The sequence below is a fragment of the Pezoporus occidentalis genome, unplaced genomic scaffold (assembly GCF_034315485.1).
Source record: "Pezoporus occidentalis ecotype Australia unplaced genomic scaffold, CSIRO_AGI_Poc_V1 ctg46, whole genome shotgun sequence".
Classification (NCBI taxonomy): Eukaryota; Metazoa; Chordata; class Aves; order Psittaciformes; family Psittacidae; genus Pezoporus; species Pezoporus occidentalis.
Window position 1 is genome coordinate 7404729 of NW_026915791.1, and position 20581 is coordinate 7425309.

At 40.7% G+C, this 20581-nt stretch overlaps 1 protein-coding gene across 16 annotated transcripts in view; it reads right to left on the reverse strand.

The window, feature by feature from the left end:
* CELF1 (CUGBP Elav-like family member 1) overlaps positions 1-20581 on the reverse strand; it is a 65760-nt gene that overhangs the window by 92 nt on the left and 45087 nt on the right. For 9 of the 16 annotated variants that reach the window (XM_062635943.1, XM_062635942.1, XM_062635946.1 and 6 more), the window contains 6 exons: positions 20389-20517; positions 12773-12886; positions 12414-12599; positions 11401-11544; positions 10479-10647; positions 1413-4462 (listed from right to left, as the gene is read on the reverse strand). In XM_062635943.1, the coding sequence (XP_062491927.1) occupies positions 10520-10647; positions 11401-11544; positions 12414-12599; positions 12773-12886; positions 20389-20517 (701 nt within the window). In that variant the 3' untranslated portion in view covers positions 1413-4462; positions 10479-10519. Of the gene's footprint in view, positions 1-9; positions 28-1412; positions 4463-7225; positions 10648-11400; positions 11545-12413; positions 12600-12772; positions 12887-20388; positions 20518-20581 lie in introns of those variants that run through there. The other 7 variants (XM_062635937.1, XM_062635941.1, XM_062635939.1 and 4 more) reach the window with 4 other exon arrangements.

Genomic DNA, 20581 nt, shown 5'->3' on the forward strand with positions numbered 1-20581 from the left:
TGGCCATATGAAGACAGCAGAGCATGGCTGGTAAAGTCAGGAAGATTGGAGTCAAAACAAGTAGTGAAAGGTGGAGGTGGATGTGAGAGGAGAAACTACTTCTAAAATATTCAACATCAGGACTTAATCTACAGGTTTGTGTCTTTCCTACTGATGTTGACAAATATAACAACTCATGTGAAACGCGGATTCTTATCAGAGATAAACACACTGGCTCTTGACACATCTACCCCCAGGGCTCTAGTGTCAGTTCTGTAAGATACAACTGACAGAGCTTCATGTAAGGGAAGTCTTGCCAACTTCTTGCATAAGCAAGAATCTTCCATCCTGCCTAAACAACCCCTTTTTCTGACTCAGTTGTTTGTCTCCATCCTTCAGCTCAGACATATCTGAGCTGAAATCTCCCCAGCCTCCCTTCTCAACAGCTGCAAATTAACCGCAGGGATCCCAGCACACTCTGCAACAGATGGCTTAGTGCCTCGCATCGCAATTGGTGCGCTGCAGGGACAGGAATGCAGCGCTGAATCCCGATGCTTGCAAGTGCTCTCAGATTTACAGTCGTGTAGGAAGTAATGGGGTGGAACTGAGTATGCCAGATAACACAGGAAAAGGACACAGAGGAGAAACGTAGCTGCCCTGAAAGCGCTTGCAGTCTCCAAGATGCAAGACAGGAGAAGGAAAGAGGAACATCACTGAATTTGGGCTTTCAGAAATGTGTCAAAGTCATGGCCATTGTGGTACTTTCCTTCTGAGAGAGGCAATATTCGTGTCAAACTCATGGCAAGTTTCTAAACGGATTATACTTTGCCTACACCAAATACTTGTTTAGTATTCATTTCACATGAATAACATATCGTAGTTCTAAAAGCAAAGTGGGTAAACTTCTCCTTATCACAAAACCTGAGCTAGGAAATAATCCCAACCTATTGGTTTCCCTGTATAGTATTTCCAGGACTGGGAGTACTGAGGCAGAACCAGGACAGGTTCAGCAAGCTTGGAAGTGTTCTGCAGGGGTAAGGAGGCAGTGGCAGGTATGGGGCTCATAGGAGCAGTATGAGCTGGTGCCTGTCTAATCCCACACACCACCACGCACATGTGCTGTCCCTATATAGCTGAAGTCTGGGTCACGCTGAAGTTATTTAGCCCCTGAAACACCATGAAGCACAGTGCGTGGCCAGGCAAGTGGCTACACAGTGCCAAATCTTACAAAATGGAGGCTATACAACCCCAAAACCTTTCCCATTTCTACTCAAAGCAGCTCCTCTACATCCAGGGCTATACTGTACATCCAGAACAAGTGGTACTGGACCATGAAGCTCACAGCTAAGTAAATGGAAGATTCCCTCATCTCTCCTCATCTTCCCACCCAGAAAGAACCTCAAGTTTGAGACACAAATACAACACACAAGGACTCTTCTCAAACAGTTTAATAGCAAATAAACAAAGGAAGGTACCACACTTGGCATATACAAAATGACTTGTTGTCGGTGTGTCTGTGCAATTAAAACAGCTTTAAGTTGCCCTTTGGGACAAAAAATAAAAGGAAAAAAAAAGAAAACACACACACACACAAAAGGAAGAAAATTCCTTTAACACATACTCGCTCGTTCCAAACTTGTAACAAATCTTTTCATCTTGAAATCCACTACACGAACTCTGCCATCGGATCAGAAAAGCAACGCGTGCTCCTCTGCGTTTTAAACCATTAAAGTAAAATCTGTAATTCTCTACAGAGTACAACACAATTTCACACAAAAAAAAGACATTTTTTGTTTTGCAAATCAAAACAAGAAAAAAAAATGAAAGGAACAGCTCAAAACAAGGTAAAGAAAAGCATTTCTACGACTGAACCACGACTTCGAGTTGATTAAATCCCATTACTGCAGAACAGACTCTACATTTGGTCATAGTGGCAATTTGTTTTCTCGTCACATTGTGAATCACTTTACATTGTTTTCTAGTAGAAAAGGCAAAAAACTGTACAAAACCCCTAGTGTTAAATACAATGTTTGTACCAATAAAAAAGCCCACAGGTTTGTCTCCAAAATGTAAATTTTCTTTTTAAATTATTCACAAAAAGCAGCCAAAAATCAGAAAGGCAGCTGCTGCTCCACTGTCTCAAATCCATTAAAACCACCACAGAACAATTAAAACAACCAAAGGAAGAAAAGGAAAGAAGAAAGGAAAGAAACATCCAACGTTTGGCATTTTGGTTTTCTTCGGATAGTTTTTCCACAGGTTTCTCCAAAGTTCCTGATGGAACCAAATGCTCACGTACAGAAACTTATTGGCAATTACTCAATACACTGCAGGGTACCAGTGCCCCCCACTGACACACAGCCCTGTGCATTCAGACTGTGGGACTAACAGCAGCCAGCCCACAACCCTACCTCCCAAATAAACAAGGCTCTATCCTTTTATCATCCAGCCTCATGCTTTACTCCCAGGTGTATTTACCATATCCAAACATGGTCTGTCCTATAAGCAGATTAAGGACTGTCTCTGCAACTCTAGCCTGCATCTACTGAGGATATCCTCAGCCAACTGAGTAGGACAGAAAAGAAATCCTTTCGCATCTTTGCATTCTTCCAAACACTGGACAAAAGTGAGATTTCCATCCAATCAAACACGATTTATTTTCTCAACAAAACCCTTTCTCCTGGGATTTCATTTCACATTATTTTCTACTGTTAAAGATACCTACACAAGCTTGCTTCTCCTTCTGACTGAAACTTCATCACAGTACACGCTCTTCGTCTAGAAGCTACATCCCAGTTTCTACCTGTGCAGATGGGTACGTAGGGCGGGGGGAAAGCCTGCTACCCAGAAAGCAGTAACCTGTTCTAGTTCATTCTGCGAGCCAGAAACAAAACTGCTTAGCTCATTACCCAATTAAAAACTAAACAAAAAGTAAAAAATCTCCGGAGAGATTCCCCAGCTAAGGCCCTTGAGAAGAGAGCTGGGGATGGTACCCTGTTCAGGTAACAGCTGCAGAGGCTGTTGTATTGTGCTTGTCGCTTGGGAAAAGAGCCAGCAGTTGTGGGACCAGGTTTACAAGTGCTTTCTCTGGGGTATTTCCATCACTTTATTTCAAGAGCTAACCCAGATCCTCCTTTCCAGGATCCTGCCATCAAGGTCTGACTGATGGTATTAAACTGGGGCTGGATGTGACACTAATGTGCCCTGAATGCTACAAAAGCTGTTTCAAAGGAGCCCTAGCTTCAGATAACTTTGGGAACAGAAACACTGTGAAGTTCCCCCACCTTCCTGCTCCCCAGCTATCTCCTTCCACCAAAACTTCCGGTACAGGAACAGTACAGCCAAGCCCCCTGGGTGCCTCTGACAGCACTGGAGATGGAGCAAGGTCCAGGTGCTCTGTCAGGCAGACAGTCTAAGTGCACAGGTAGATGCCCTCAGGTGGCTTCTGATCAGATAATTGTCGTTACCAAAAACACCAATTTAAAGGATACCTTTGAAACCCATTAAATTGCTCAGTTTTTGCACAAACTATAGAAAACAGAGAGGTGAAGGTGATATATACGAGGGTGTGAAGAAAACAGCAGGAAACATGCAGAACATTTCTGGGCACTATCTTAGTTTGAAGGATTAAAACAGAAACATCACATTTTGCTGAGGAGATTGTAGTTACAAAAAAAGAAACCCAAGCATGCTGGAGCTTAACAAAATACAACATCAACTTTGATCATTTTTTCACTGCAGACTGATAATCACACAGGGTAGCAGGGGAAAAAAATAAAAATAATAATTAAAAAAAATCAAGAAATCAGGGCAAAAAAATTATGTAGCTACAATCAGAAGAAAAATGTAGTTCAAGTGTTTTCTGCTGATGCCACTCAAGTCACAAGTCTGAACTCATAAAAACACATGCTGTCTCCTCAAGCCCAGAAACCAGATCAGCAAAATGTGACTAGGAAGTCTCCTGAAAGATTTGAGTCACACCATAGATTTGACCTTCTCTTCGAAACTGTGTTGTTTTGTGGTTTTCCCAACTAAAGCACACAGGAAAAAAAACCAAACAACCCTAAGTCTCGAAAGTGATTGGCTGTATGTTCACAGAAATACAAATACTCACAAGGTATGCTAGCAAGGCTGCTCTGAAGACAATTACAAAGAATCAGATTCACAAAATCAAGTGGTTATCTTACGAAGGTCTAGAAAAATAGAAATTCTTTTATATTCAAATGCAAGTTTAAATATTCCCCTGCAGCAGTCTTTCTAGCAAAACCGATTTGGCAGCACGGAAATAAAACAAAACCCAACCAAAAGAAAATAAAAAGAAAGAAACAAACGTAATAAAAATACACATCAGCGTCAAAGGTGAACACAAGGTCAAAGGTGAGAGTTCAAGCATCAGAGAAGCTGAAGAGACAAGGATTTGGACGATGTACTTGAACGCCACATCGACATGCTTTAGGCACAACGATGAACAAACGGCAGGAATCTAGAAAAAAAAACAAACCAGAAAGAGGGAGACCCACTGAGTTACACAGAGCAGTACATCCAAACACGGAGAGAGAGAACAAGAATGGGCACTGTACAATGAGATCTCCTGGGGAAGGGAGTTGACAGGGGAAGGGCAGCACATGCCAACGATGGACAAGTAAAAGTCAAAGTACATGAAGGACACCAAGTAAACATCAAACTGCCAGAAATCAAATCAAAGTAGAGGCCTGGATTTCCCTCTCAACACCCAGTCTGGGGAGCTTTCCACAGCCCAGTGGCACATTGGTTAGCATGCATTCACCTTGCCCTGTGCCCAGTGTCTGCACTAGCTCTGTTTAGGAGGAGAACAGAGCAAGCTCCCTCCCCAGGAGACCAACTCCAAAAAATACGGCTCCAGGGCTAACATTTGCCCACAGAGACTGAGACCATGAGAGACAAGACAGAGGACATAAGGGATTCACAGGTGGTTTGACAGCTGAGACTTTTCCTACACCCTAACGTGGGAAGTTCTTCAGCACTGGTAGCCCAGGAAATCATGTTCTTTCCTTCAGCTACAGTCCCTTCTCATTCGCTAGGAGCCCATGAAACTGGGGTGGGTGATTTGGAACAAACGGGAGGGGGAAAAATAGTTATACAAGACAAAACCTCCATAGATTAGAGAAGAATTCCTTAAGACTTGACTGCAAGTTAAGACTTGTCCTAGCTGAGCACTTTTCATGCCATTAGACCTACACAGGGATTTTCTGTCCCCAGCTCCCTGACTTCATGAGGAGGGGATTCTGGGCTCTGAGAAGCTCTACAGTCACTGTTGCCAGTTTGATGAATAGAAAAAAAAAAAAAAAAAGTGTTTTCTGAAGCTTTCTTGACGAGTTTATAAATAAAATAATTGTTCTATTAAGTGGTATAAATACCTTTGTTTCCTCCCCTCAGCTTGTGAGCTGTGCAAGAAACAAAGAACATTCTGGGATCCTAAACCAGAAAGGTAAATTCATCACAAACTGAGGCATGAGAAACAAGAGGCATGAAATCAAGTGACATCTAAGCATGCACCACAGAAATTCTTTTGTGTGATTTGTTTGGGGTTTTTTGATAGAGATTTTCCAATTATTTCACTCAGCAACTTTGAGGAGAAAGACAAAGTTTCATTAAAGCCCTGAGGAAGGACTGGCCTGCAAGAGCAGAGCCATGAGATGCTGGATAAGAACTTAAATGACTTGTGGAAAGTTATTCCAGTTTGTTTTAATCTCACAATTGTGATAGTTCTGCCTTCTGTGGTTTATATTTTGTGGTAGATACGCTCAGGGATACATAAATATCCTTGTGTTTAAAGGTCTACAACAAGAAGCTCTGAAAGCATTTTACATGTTCATGGCTGCATCCTTTATTTGAAATTTGCTTTATCCAAATTGCTTTTAGATGTTTCCAAATGAAATGGGACAGTTTCATTCTGCTTGGCTGTTCTTCCCTAACTCTCAACCATTACAGAAGAAGCACTTCAATTAACTCTAGCATGCAAGCAGAATCTATGCTGCAACGTGATCTTCAGTATTCAGGTTAAAGGCTTTTTCCTTGTATTTGCAGGGAGAAATTTTCTGAGGCTCCTATTCTCCAGTGAGTAGTGCCCACAGGTAGCAAACTGCTTCACCATTAAAGTATGAAGCGATATTCACCATCACTGTGTCAGGTACTTTTGAAAAATTCCAATCCTCATTCTGTTTAGGATTAAAATTTAATCATTAATTATGAAAAGCATTTTTAATAATGCAAGTTTTGTATTACTGGAAGAAAAAACTAAGCTACAAAGAGATAATCCTATTTTGGACTGTTACTTATTGAGGGGACTGAAGACTGATTTTCTTTACCATAGTACTCGATACGAAGTGGCATCAGACTAAGACTTCAATTGTTCACAATACATATACCTTATTATGATATTTCTAGTAAAAACAATGTGAGAGAAAAATAAAATGTATGAAGTAGACCATTTTTGTCTTGTTTCTAAAAATATTCACAGAATCATAGAATCGTTAGGGTTGGAAAGGACCTTAAGATCACCCAGTTCCAACCCCCTGCCGTGGGCAGGGACACCTTACGCTAAATCGTATCACCCAAGGCCTCGTCCAACCTGGTCTTGAACACTGCCAGGGATGGAGCATTCACAACCTCCCTGGGCAACCCATTCCAGTGCCTCACGACCCTAACAGGAAAGAATTTCCTCCTTATATCCAATCTAAACTTGCCCTGTTTAAGTTTTAACCTGTTACCCCTTGTCCCATCACTACAGTCTCTACTGAAGAGTCCCTCTCCAGCATCCCTACAGGCCCCCTTCAGACACTGGAAGGCTGCTATGAGGTCTCCACGCAGCCTTCTCTTCTCCAGGCTTTCCTGGTGGCACATGGAATTCCATTTCATCAAAAGACCTACTAGCTTTTGTTGTAGAAAATTCAGATTCTTTGGTTTATAAGCATACAGAATACTTTGTCCATGTGGCTAGTTAAACCAATCCTTCTGCAGTTCATTTGAACTCACCCAACCCTTATCCTCCTATCCAGGATATAAAGCATTTGACACTGATTTGATCTGCACTTGAATGAGAGCATGATAGGAATTAAAAAGACAATAAAATTTAAAAGCCCCAAGTCCCCAAAATCCCAGACTTCCTTGCCAATGAGTGAGGAAGAAACCTGACTTAAGACTGGAAGGTAAATGAGAGCCTAAATCTCCACAGTCAGTGGCAGCCACCGAAGAGACACAGAAGTGCTGACTTCATCTGATCAGTTCTGTTATCAGAACAAAATCTGCCCAACTCACAAACTCAATACATTTATTAACTTTGGCAACATATACATAGATACACCAAGAAAGGGAAATCTGAAACAAATACACGAAAAGGGCAACATCTTCAGCTGGTGAAAACTTATGCAGCTCTTCTGAACAGAGCAGAACTGCACTGATTCAAACCATCTGAGGATCACACCTTTTAAAACTTAACCTGCATAGATTTGTTTGGTTTTTTGTTTTCTTTTTGCTTTTTGGCAATACTTACAGTTATGCCAGTAAGGCACAAGAGCTAGCCCAAGTTAGGTGTCTGAGGGTGATTATGTCTGGGAGGAGTCACTGATCAAACTAAGCCACAGGGTAAACTGGTCAATCTCCTAAAGTCAATAGGAGTTGCACCTATTTGCAACAATGCCAAGCTTGATCCATAAGTTACAGTATTGAGGACACATTACAGGATGCAAAGCTAAAATACCTACTTTTGGGCAACTGAAATGACTTGTAAAGAGGCCAGAGCATCAGGTTAAAAGAAAGACAGGACGAAGGTCTTGGATAGTACAGTGGGGTAGGGTGTAAAGAAGGTAAGAGTGACTGTAGAGACCCCAGAGCACAGTGCTCTCCTCCACTGGTTCACAGCGTTCATCTTCCCCCTTTAGCAGTCGTTGGGCTGCAAACAGGCCACTGAAAATCAGTAGTTTCAATCATGCACATCATTATGTGTGTAAAACAATCACATTCAGGATTCTACAAAACCCTGGCCTTGGTTATTTTTTAATCTTTTCCAGTGAAATAATTTAGGTAATAAATATTCTCCACCCTGGAGCAGTATAAAACTTCTATAAAAATAGAAACAACATTCTTGGTTACAGCAGGTTGCACTTGGAGCAGTTGCTCCCAAATATGTTGTTGGTTTATTTTTTTCTTTTTTTCCTTTTTTTTTTTTTGAAAAGTATATTATTTATATTAAAAAAAAATCCCATTGTCACCCTGGAGGCCTTCACACTCCAACACTCTGTTCTCAGAAAACCAGGACGCATCTTTCCCATCATGCAGAATTCAAGCGTACATGGTTCACTTCAGTGTATGTTCACGTTTCTAGAGAGTCAAATAATTAACATAGAAGGATACCACATGCCAGCATAACTGGGAAATTTGGCAATCTGGCCTCTGAACCTTTGCCACCACAAAATGATTTGGGTAATACTGATAGATTTACCTGTCTGCCATCAGTACAGACAGACTGGCATCAATGGTTTGAGTTTCAATTTAAGAATGGAAAGGGCTCTTCTTGGATGCTACAGGTCAGGCCTTGTACTTCTGAGGTTTGAGATCTCAAGAGGCCTTGTCCCTGGGAACACCAACACTCCCAACAGACCAGCGACATTCCCAAGAGACCACGAGCTCTCAGGTTTGATGGGTTTAGTGCTCCTCCTGCTGGAGCAGAACAGGAAGTCTCAACCCTACGTCTGACCCACACAGCCTGGCTCCCAGACTACAGTGTTAACTGGGAAACAGCATCACGAACCAGGAATACAAATAAAACAAGAAAAAGGAGAAAAATGAGGTAAATGGAACTTCTGTTAAAGACACACAAAAATTGTAAACTTCCTCTTGTGACAGAGGTGGATTTGGTGGTTATAAAATGGGACTCTACTCTTTGATTTCTTAGAACAACTCAGGCCAGAGTGTCAAAAATCCTTTGAGCCCCCTAAAACCAGTGTATAACAAAGGCCCTTAGCAACGCATTAGCAATTTCACAAGTGTGCAGAGAAAGTGTGTGTTCGTTGAAGGGGTGTGTTCAGTTTTCCTTCAATATAGAAGATAACAGCTAGTACCAAAAGGCAGAGTAAGACTGAATGGCTCAATGCTCTGCTCTGGTTCCACAGCTCCTGTGTTAGCCTGTTTTGCATTGGTACACACCACCTTAAAGGAAAACTGCAGTATAAATAAATACCTAATTACTAGACTAAATCACTGCACAAATTGTTTAGAAAACAAAACACAACAGGAAGTTATCTTTGCAACAGAATTAAAACTGAGAAATCAAATCCTATAAAAACATGTATGAAACAGGAGCCTCAAGAGCTGTGTTAGGGTAACTCTGGGCTTTGTGTCTCAATGGAAGTATTTTTAATAGAGAAACAAACAGCACTTATATTACGCTTATCAGAATGAATTCAAAGTAATACTCTGCAAAAAGGACATTATTCCACAGAATAGGGGGAATTCCACAGAGATGGGGAACGTGATGAACTGTTAAGAAGAAAATTGTCAAAAAAAAAAGTAATCTGTAGATTATCAGGGATCAAAAGTTTCTTGTTTCCAGCCCCAGATGTATTCATCCAGACTAAGCTGTCTCTCTCTCTATACCTTTCTACAAAACCTAGGTAGAGTACATAGAATAGGTTTGCTTAAATATGGAGTAATTTACTGCATCTCATTAATATTCAACTGTAAATTGACAGTGAAATTTTCAGGGCAGGGATACTACCTAATAATTTTATAAAGTGCTGTGTACATTCACAGTGCTATATAAACACTACTTTATATACAGCAAAATAAAATCACTGCAGTTTTCCTTTGGCTTGTTAATGTGTTCACCCTTCTAGCCTGTCTCTTGCTTTAGAGATGATTTACTAAACCCCAACCACAGCATACAGCTGCAGAAATTTCTGAGAGTGGATGGGGTATGACACTGGCTACATGGAGTCAATTCTTTGCTCACCCAAAGTTGGATGGACTCACTTCTCTTTCCCCATCTTTTGTTTTCATCAGCTGGTCTGTGTTATTTCTGCTTTCCCTTCTCCTCTCGCCTATGGTGGTGTGGTGTCAGTTCTGCTTCCCCCTTCTCCTCTCTAGCCCAAGGCAGTGTGGTGTCAGTTTCTGCTGCTCCCTTTAACCTTGCCTCCCCACCCCCAAGGAGCTGGCATTGGTCCTTCTCAACACACACTGGTTACAAACACAGCAAACTTCAAATAAAAGAGAAATAAAAATAAGGTAAAATAAAAATAAAATAAAAAAGAAACACCTCAGCGATATGGCACCTAAACTCCAAAGTAAAACACTGGAAACAAAAGCACAAACTTGTCCTCCATCCGAAGCGGGATTCTCAGCAGAGGCTGCAGCCGAGTCTTCAGGGGAAGATGTGCCAGATAGAAGGCATGGATCAGCTTCCAGGACTGTAAAAACACAGCCTTAGGGCTTCGAATCACTAAGTGCGCTCCTCTCCAACTTACCAGAAGATCCTTCTCACTCCAGTCCCGGAGGGGAGGGGCGCTCAGTATGGCTTGCTGTCATTCTTAGAGCGCTTGAGCTGTACTTTCAGACGCTTCATGCCAATCTGAAAGCCGTTCATTGACTGAATGGCAGCCTGTGCTGACACAGGATTGTCGTAACTTACAAAACCTGAAGAAAGGAAACCCCATAATTAAGCCGTGACAAAGCTCTTCAGAACAGGTACTCACGATTGGAAATGCAGGTATTTGCAAGGTAAGAGAGGTTTGCATGAAATGCCATATTCAGAAGCTCCCAACTGTTGCAGACTCTTCATAAGAGCCTCTTACTAAAGGGCTCTCAGACAAAGCACTGCTTTCTGATGTATGGAACTTTGGCCAAAAGATATACAAAGCTCAGGATGTTAAATTAACATTTTCTGGTCCAACAGAACATATATCAACAAAAATGAGCTTGATATATAAGAACTCATACCCGAGAACACCAAGCCTGGAGAATGTTAATCTATATATGAAAGCTCATTAAAGATACAAGACTGAAATCACCCTCTTGGCATTATATGGGAGTAGGTTTGGTTGGAGTGAAGTAGCTGTCAAGGCAGCATGACACTTGTACCATTATATTTAGATTTCTCTCAGATGAAAAGCTGTATATAACTCCAGGGAAAGAGCATCCTCAAAATAAACTTCTCCAGGGTTTTGAATGAGCCTATTTTGAATAACTCCAGTCAATGGGGCTGGAATCAGTAACTGGGGAGAAAATACAGTTTCATTGCTGGAAGAGTTTGGATTGAGTTATTTATTAGGAATATGGAGAAAAAAAGTCACTAGCTTTGACTTAAAAGCCAGACTAAACAATATATTGGAAAAGAGACTACTAGAAATAAACTGCCTTTCCTATAGGTAATGATTAGACCCAACATACCAAAACACTTGCTTAGATTGGTCTGCTTGTCAATGAAGACCTTGGCAGAGACGACATTTCCAAATGGCATGAACATCTGCAGCAGATCCTGATCCCCAAACTCCTGGGGGAGATGGTAGATGAACAGGTTGGCTCCCTCTGGACCTTGAAAACAACAAATAGGAACAGGAATTCAGAAACAGCATGGATAACATAGGCCCACTTCACAAAAAAAAGGTGAAAGAGCCATTTGAGCCACATTTTCTAGGTAAAACAATGAAACTGCTGTCTGCACTCCTGTGGAGTACTTGATTCCAGAATAAGTCAGCATGACCCTTTGCTGGGATTGACCATTCAACTAATTCCAGCTCTTTCTCACTGTTTTTATGTGAGATTTCCACATTGTGTCAAAACTGGTTCACAGATCTTTGCTGTAATGAAAGCTGAAGAGTTTGAGCCCCACATGCCAACTAAAATGGCTATGCAAAGCTTGCAGCTCAAGCAATTAAGTAAATCTCAATACAAACTACAAGTAATTGCATTACTTGTAATCTGACAGGTTCTTTTCTAAACATCCTACATTCTGCTGAAAATGTACTCCTACATTCTTCAGTACTTTACATGTTAAATTGATTCTGAAGCTGAAGAGATTGGCATTAAGTAGCTGCAGGAAGAAAGGAAGGACCAGGAAAACAAGGTTAACAAAACCATAACTGATTCATTGACAGTGGGATTTTTCAGGCTGCATCCTGATACATCACACTCTTCTGTACTCCAGGAAAGTGGAGGAGTACAATCCTAAGCATTTAAGAATAGACAAACCCTGAGAGAACTCCACTGTATAAAAATTACTTTGGACAGCCCTTAACAGACACCTCACAGGTTTTCCTTCTTCCTTTCCTTCTTTTTCCTTCAGTAACTCTAGAACTGTAAAAAATGCTGCCAAATAAAAACCTCTGCAGATAAGGTAGCTGCAAGGGCTAAGCCTGCCCTTTCGAAAACCCCTCGAGCTGTTTTTACACCTTTTTGCCTACCTTCTTTCTGACTTCCTGCTGCACCAATACTCTGCTGTGTTAAGAGACTCTGGTTATAGAGGGTGGGCAATGCAGCAGCAGCATATTGCTGGATTCCAGAATAAGCCTGTGTGAGAGCTTCCATTGTGCTACCTGTCCCGTTTGAGAGACCACCACTGCCGAGACCTCCATTTAAGGCTGCCATTCCTGTACAAGAGAAAACAGAGATGACCAAGTACTTCCACTGAGCCAGATCAATTACCTTTCAAATACTCTGTACTATTACAAAAAGCAGGGGGCAGGAAAACCCCCAGGGAAGCAGCACAGACTGAGGAATGATGCTCAGCTCCTCCCACAACCCACTAAAACACACAGCTTACCTGCTAAAGAGCTAACGTTGAGGCCTGCTGTGGCCCCTGCCAGTGTCTGCAACGCTCCAAGAGAAGCCATTGGATTAACAGAGGAGCTGCTACTGGAGCTAGGTGAGGAACCTGCTATTAAAATAAGATAATTAGACTTCAAGCAATATTTTGTGGGCCTGATAATTCAACTTCTTTATTAAGGTTTTTCTCTGGAAAAGGCTGGTAAGGAAGAGATCAAGGCAATGCAGTATACTTTATGTCAGTAATAAAAAAACCCAAACCCACACAACTTGACTGATCATACTGCTTACATCTTCTAATCTTTTCCCACATTTTCAAAACGTTTCTAGTTCATCATAACTTCCACTCTTTGTAGATAACAGAAAACTAGTAGAAAATAAAAAGACACCCAAGAGTTAGACAACATACAGCTTTTTACCTCAACATAAGGTGACCAGCAGCAGTGCCTGCTTCCTGCTGACTAAAGTGAGTAAGAATGACTTGTTGCATATTAGCGTCTATCCTCAAAACATCACACAAGCTGAAAAAGCCTGACACAGGTACGCTATGGACAGTAAAGAAAGCTCCAGTCAAACTGAACATATGGTTTTCCCATCGTGACAGAGCAGGAACAGCAAATGCCCAGATTATTTCGACACATTAAATGATTTCCCATTAAAAATCTTGCTGCACCAGCTGGGGCTAGAGCCATGAGAAGTCTTGGAATGTACATCCAAAATACACAGCCTATCCTCTGCTGGTGTGCCACTAACATCTTCAACCACGTTTACTCAGTAAGAGACATCTACAGGTATAGTACTTGGCAGACTAACAGCTTACACTGCCTGCCAAATTCTACAACAGGTACAGTCAGTTCTACAGAGACAGACATCGAAACCACAAGAAAAACATTTGCTGGTATATCAAAAGAAACAGAATTTAAAGTCATCTACAAAAGTTATGGATATGATAAAAAAATACTATTGTTTTCTTATTTTATGATTATATAGTAGTGGTTTTCCTAAGAGGTTTGTGGACTACTTAGAAATCTAAAGAAGGTAAACAAGAAAAGCTACGGATACAGTTACTGATGCAGTTTAAATTTACTGCACAAGATACACTGGAAAATATCTATGGCTTCTATAGCTTAAAAGACACTGCAGAATAGTGCTGTAAAGGCATCTTGTAGTCTGGTTTCATGAGGAATTATCTGTCTCACCAAGTGGGCAGCCACAGAAATGGAATTCAGGCATTTTCTGTTTCCTTTGTGTGTTTGTGATTCTCAGTTATGCTGCATACATCCATTAAAACTTTTAAAAGAATGGTTTGCACCTTTCAAGCAGATTCACCCACACTGTGTATTCCCCACTTCATACATGTGGCACAAAACCTCTGCTGGAGTGGAATATGGTAGTAAACAGAAAACAGCAAGCCTGCCTAATGAGCCCCCAGAAAAAGCTGTACCCAACAAAAGTAGTTCTACCTGACAGAAGCTGCATGAGAACCCAGCGAGCTGCACTTCTTATCACTGTTTAGTTTTTGAACTGACAGAGGACATGACAAAGCTCCTCTAGGTAAAGTTCTAGACAAACTCTCCAATCAAGTCAGAAATTAAAAGACTGCGTCCCAAATTATATTTTAAGATGCTTTCTCAGAAGAAAAGGAGACACTTCCCATCTTATTATCAGTAGCGTATTAGATACTGGAAAAATACAGAGACCAAGTAACAGGGTAACCCCTCAAGTTGGTAAAAAACCCCAGTATAGCTGACAGAATAAAAGCCAATGTTCAGATATGATACAGCTGCCTTGATTTTAGAATATCACTTGTTTCTGCAACACTGATATGCTACATTTGACAGATGAGAACACCTTTAAAAAGGGGCAACCCCACTATAAAACAGTAGTGGTATGGGAAAAAAAAAGAATGAAAAGCTAAAGAGCAAGGTAAGAGAGAGCAGATGCCTTCCCTACTTTAGAAAGAATGTGGTTTTAAAGAAATTAACTTAAACCACTACAAAAAACTGCATGCAGTTATTTTAGCTTAGCTGACTTTATCAGAAATCTTTTTAAGCAAAACAAGATATGCTTTAGTACTGCAAATGCCAAGAGCATTTAACACCCTTTGGTTTATTTTATCATATGTATCTAGGAATTGCTGTACTGAGTCAGCACCCATTTCTGACGATGAGTAATGGCAGATAAGTAACAGTAGAGCAGAAACATAGGACAAATATACAGGAGTATACCCTGGGTATAGTCTATTTACCAAAGCAGCAATTTGTGAATCTAGGATTTTTTTCAGCCAAGGACAATGTTTTTGTATTGAAGTTACAATTTTCATTCATTAATTTCAGTGCATTTTGAACACTGTCACATTAAAAGGGTCTTAACCTGCATAAGGGATTTATCCCCCCCCAATAAGGTGGAAGATTTTACCCCCTCACCTGTAAGTTTGACAGGTTTGTTACCACCCCAGAGACCCTTGAGCCCACTTAGCCTGCCAGAGCCCTCTGCAGCAGCACAGTGCATCAGAGGGTGATTCAACTATCCTATTCAGGGTACATTATAGCAGATTCACCCATCAAGTTAAAACATTTTTAAAGTTTTTAAGCCAATTTTAAGTCAATTTAAGTCTATGGTAACTCACACAAAATTGATCTTAACTGAGAATTATATTGCTGGTGACAATATAATATACTAACTGCAAGAACAAGCATGAGAATAATATATAAAGCCAGCTAAAAATCAATCATGTAGCTCTTACCCAATAGGCATCCCTATGGGGGAGAGAACACACGCTCAGTCCATCAACGGATGTGAGCAGTTACAATGAAGTTGTAACTTCCCCCCTCCCTTCCTCCTTAATTTCACATATTTAGGTGATTTAATTCTTATTACTAACTCAGCTAATTTGCATACGGAGCACATAACTAAATGCCTAATCATGCTATGCGGAGAGTCTCCCACCTGAGCAGAGGTCTTTTGACCTGTGAATGGGATTTTTAGTATTAAAATAACATTATAATGATGATATTTCAACCAAAAGGACATCTGATCATGTTTTTCCTCACATACTTTGATGATCATCCAGGTGTTGTCAGAATGCAGCAGACTTCAAGGATAGTCTTTCTTGATTAGAGGTTTGTTAGTCTTTTCTCAGCCTGCCAACAAGGCCAAAGCCTCTCCAGCTATCAGTTCTTATTGTGAATCACTGTTGTTTCTCAGGTTTCCTGAGACAGCATCAGATACAAAAGGCCCTTGTATCTGTTCAGGCTCTTTCACAGCAACATAAGTTTCAATTTCTTAACTGAATACTTACGCAATTTTAAATATGTATGATTATAAAGCTTAAGTATATGATTATGGAGCTTTAACTAAACAGGGAGCTTGAACATATGCATATGGAACTGGAGTGGCTCTAGTCACATATATTTTGGTGCAAAATTCTAGCACCTTGTTTGTCAGCTGCTAGGTGGTTTATCAGTACATGGCACTTGCACGTTCCCACACCTGCATGGAATAAAACAGAGTCGTGGTTGTGTCTTCACTCTGCTCCACTCTCTATCCAGTTTATCTTCTCATATGCTAAGGTTGCAGGACTGCCAGTGGAACTGTTTCAGGGTAGACGCTTTGCATGTTAACTGCATTTCATCCCAGAAGTAGCAGCTACATTTTACCCTAAAATTCCCTTAAATAACTTAATGTACTTAAATAACTTAAATAACTTTGAGGACTGGGGAGAGCAGGGAGGTGGTTTCCAGTTTCCTCCATTAGTCCACAAACCCAACTTTTTTGACTCTGCTATGTTCTAAGGCACAAGTTCTGCAATTTGATCGTGCACTATGCAAAGAAACAGCTCTTTTGTCAACTGTCAGCTAACAACTTCACCTGATAACCCATAATTCTTGTCTTGAAAGAGCTGATGACTGGTCTTTCCCTACTGATCTTCATCACAACACTAATGTATCTCTCAGCTTCAATCGTATCCTCCCCGTGGGCCAGTCTTCAATTTTTCAAGCTCCCTTGCTCCTAACAGGGAAGGAGTTACACAGTTCCAGTCACCCTGTGTATTATTTTAGACCAGAAAACAACACAAATAATGGAGATGGAAAACCAATATAGCTTTATACACGTTCTTTACTCCATACCCAAATCTTAACATTGTTTCTGTGCAGTTTTTGGTTCCTACCAAAATTATGTTTTCTTAGATCCATCTACCGAGTACTAGCCAGTCAGAGAGGTTAACTCTACAAGAACTAGCTGAAAATTCCGGAAAAGGTGTTCAGACACTCTCTGAAAGCAACTTTGTTGGATACACACTAAAGCCAGCAAATTCACCTAGTCTTTGCTGGACCTTTGATGGTTGCCTTTCAGAGGAGGAGAAACAGAAACTTAAACCAGCTTTTGCAGCCATTCTGTTTTGCTCTGAAGCAGACAATTCTTATTGATACCCGAGTCAAAAAGATGACAGACAGGACACTCCAATTGCAAGCTACTTCCTATAATATTTTCTTGAATCTGCCTTCACAAACTATCAGTTTAAATGAATTTATCTAAGGCCACAGTCTCTGTAGCATGGATTACCTACAGGTGGGTGAAGCAGCTGTCTTTTCAGTTTCAAAGAGTAGCTGCTTTATTGCAAGGCTGAAAGCTTTGCTCCATCAACATACACAATAGTGCTTGGTAATACCTAAACAAAATCACATGAAATGAGTAGGAAGACTACACAACAGTGACACTTAGCACCTCTGAGTTCAACCATTTTGCCATATAACCTATCCACAGACCACAGACTGCACTGTGTAGACTTCTAAGTTTCCCAAACATAAAAGATATCAATGCAGGTGAAAGAAACTAAAAAATGTAACTGGGCATGATGATTGTCTGGATTTTCCACCAATTATGCAACTTGAGGACAATCTGGAAGAGATGCCCAAATAAGCATCAGGTGAACATCTGGATGACAGATGGATAGAATTCAAGGTGGCAGTCATCCTATCTGCAGTTAGGTTTAAAAGGTTATCAAAGTAGATGGTGCCATACGTCCCACAGACAAGGAAGGCATTTACTAACAGATGGTACTGAACAGTATGCCGAGTTTTTTTAAGGTCTAGGTATGGTTCAGGAGGGATGCCCTGAATGTGTGGAGTCCAACAGCCTTCTATATGAACATATACAGTGCGAATGCACATACAAATATTAACCAAGAGAATTCTGAGTTTGCTTTTTTAAGACATAATAGCTCAGACTCCAGTTAAAAAGCTGTATAATTACAGGAAGTATCATGAGATTGAATGCTGTCTGTACACATTGAGATTTCCTGCCCCCCTTAAGAGTGAACTGACTAATACATCTGTATAGGATATTAATTCAAATAACCCATCATGATTACCTGATTGTTGGCAACAATCATTTATTGATATGACCGGCACTCAAAGTTGTTTGGATTCAATGCAGAAGGTACTTAAAAATGGACTTCTCCCATTCCCCAGCCCCTCCACCAGTATGATCAAAAGTGGGTAAGTCCTGAGATACATCTCTCATCAAGGGAAAAGGAACCTACAGAGTGCTATGAAACAGCTAAAATTCATGGAGGTAAAAACAATTCCAAAGAATCCCTGAACAGTAGCATAACTTCTGTCGAAAGCGACCGTTACGGATCACATAATCTAATGGTCTGCTCAGAGCTGGTCTAAACTCTGAGTTAGGTCAGGCTGTACAGGGATCTTTTTAACTGCATTCTGAATCACTGAAATGATGGAGATTCCATAGCCCCTCTGGCATCTGGTTCCCAAGCTTTATCACTCTCGCCATTCATTTCATTTTTCTTTTGTATCCAGTCAGGATTTTCTCTGTTGCAGATTGTGTCCACTGCCCTTGTCCTTTCCCTGTACACTTCTGAGAAGAGGCTGTCTCTGCCTTTTCTAGCACCTCTGGCATTTGAACTTCATAACCTGCCAGTTCGTTTCCCCACCTCAACAAATCAGAGAAGCAGCTTGCTCCAGTCAGCAGATGAAAGTGCCAACAGGGAAACCATACTTGTAAAAGCCAGTCATAGCAAAATTTAACCTGACAATTTCAGCTCTGCTTCTACATTAGGAAATATAGGAAAAACTCTCAGATATATTCATCTCTATGCTTTGTCTATGATGAAGCAGCATTAGTGGGTTATAAATGAAGCTTTTCTGTAGCCTCAACTCTTTGTTGTTGTTGTTTTAATTACAGATAGAATAACATAGCTGGGAGTCAAGATGAATTTTGCCATTTTCATCTTTAGGAACTGCAGACCACAAAGACACCCTGTCCAGTAGCAGAACCCCCTTTGAGGTGAATTCTTTCTTGGGGATTTCTCCAAGTAGAAAACTGTGCAAAGCACCCATGGTTTAACTCCTCAGCATGTGACATAAGGTTTTCTAAACAGCTTTTCCTTGTAATCTCTTTATGATCTCTTAGTCCAGCACCTTGCTCCTTCTATACAATACAAAAAGCTACCTCTGGAAATTTGAAACCCCCATTTGGTCTCTCACAACCACAGGTGAGGATGTCGACTCCGTAGGCTGGACTTCAAAACTGGGTAAGCAATTTGGCTTTTAATGAAAACCAAAAACCACGCCAACCCCACATACCACAGCATAGATGCCGGAAAACTGACACCCTGAAAAGACAGGATCTCCCTTCCATGTCAGGATATAGAAATAAATGAAAGTACGACAGAAATAACTGAGTAGGATACTGATCCTCATTTGTGGTAAAACCTGAGCATGTCTGATGTAAGCACAATTTAATTTACTTTTTTTTTTCTTGTTTGCTGTATTTAATGATCACATTTAACAATAAGGCAGCAAAAGAGCACTGCTTGGACATCCTTGCCTCTCTGGGTAATGTACAAACAACAAACAAACAACAAAACAGAAACCCCACCCCCCCCCAACCAACAAAAAAAAACCCAACCAACCAACAACAAAAAAAACCCCACCAACTAAAAACAAAAAACAAAACAAAAAAAAATTCCCTCAAGATCCCCCCAAACCAAACAAAAACCACCACAAGAAAACCCAAAACAAAACAGAAGAGGAAGATACTGATTTTTATTTGCGACTCGTACACTCAGTTCTAGATATCTGCTTTCCAATAAATGTATTAGTGGTCTGTTTATTCTACTGCTGTGAGGTAGTTCTAGTATCCTTGTCTTCATTAATGCCAGAGGAATATAAACTGTACTGTTCTAGTGCACAGAATGCCTTACTTCATGTTTAAGGCATCTTCTATCTCCATGTCCAGAAGAACAGGGTCTATCTGCCTAAAATCACAGATAAACGGAGTATGTGATGAGACTGTAATGACATAACTCTAAAGAAGTCACCTACCTTTCTGCTTCATCATGATCTCAAAAACTGTTTTTACTCTAAATTAATCTGACCATTTGGAGGAAGGAACACAGCAGGTAAAAAAAGCCTTTGCTGATGGCAAAGATACCTATCCTAAAAAAGGGCAAGTGAATCTACTAAGTAAAATCGCTTATCTATTAAGAAATCAACATGAAAGTGACAAAAAGGGATGGACAAAACAGATGACATCTATCTTGAGACAATTCCTAAGGCAACCCATGTACAGCATAAGAAGCTATCTTACCTGAGCTGGTGAGCACACTCAGGGGACTGCTGGAGGAAGTGAGTGCAGCGGTACCACTTGGTGTGTTCTGAGCTGCAGTGGCTGCAGCCGCTAGTGCAGCCAGGTTCTGTAACTGCATTGCATTCAGTCCTGCAACACATTGAAGAATACATAGAGTATCTCCTATAATGGTCACCATCATTCAAGCTTAACA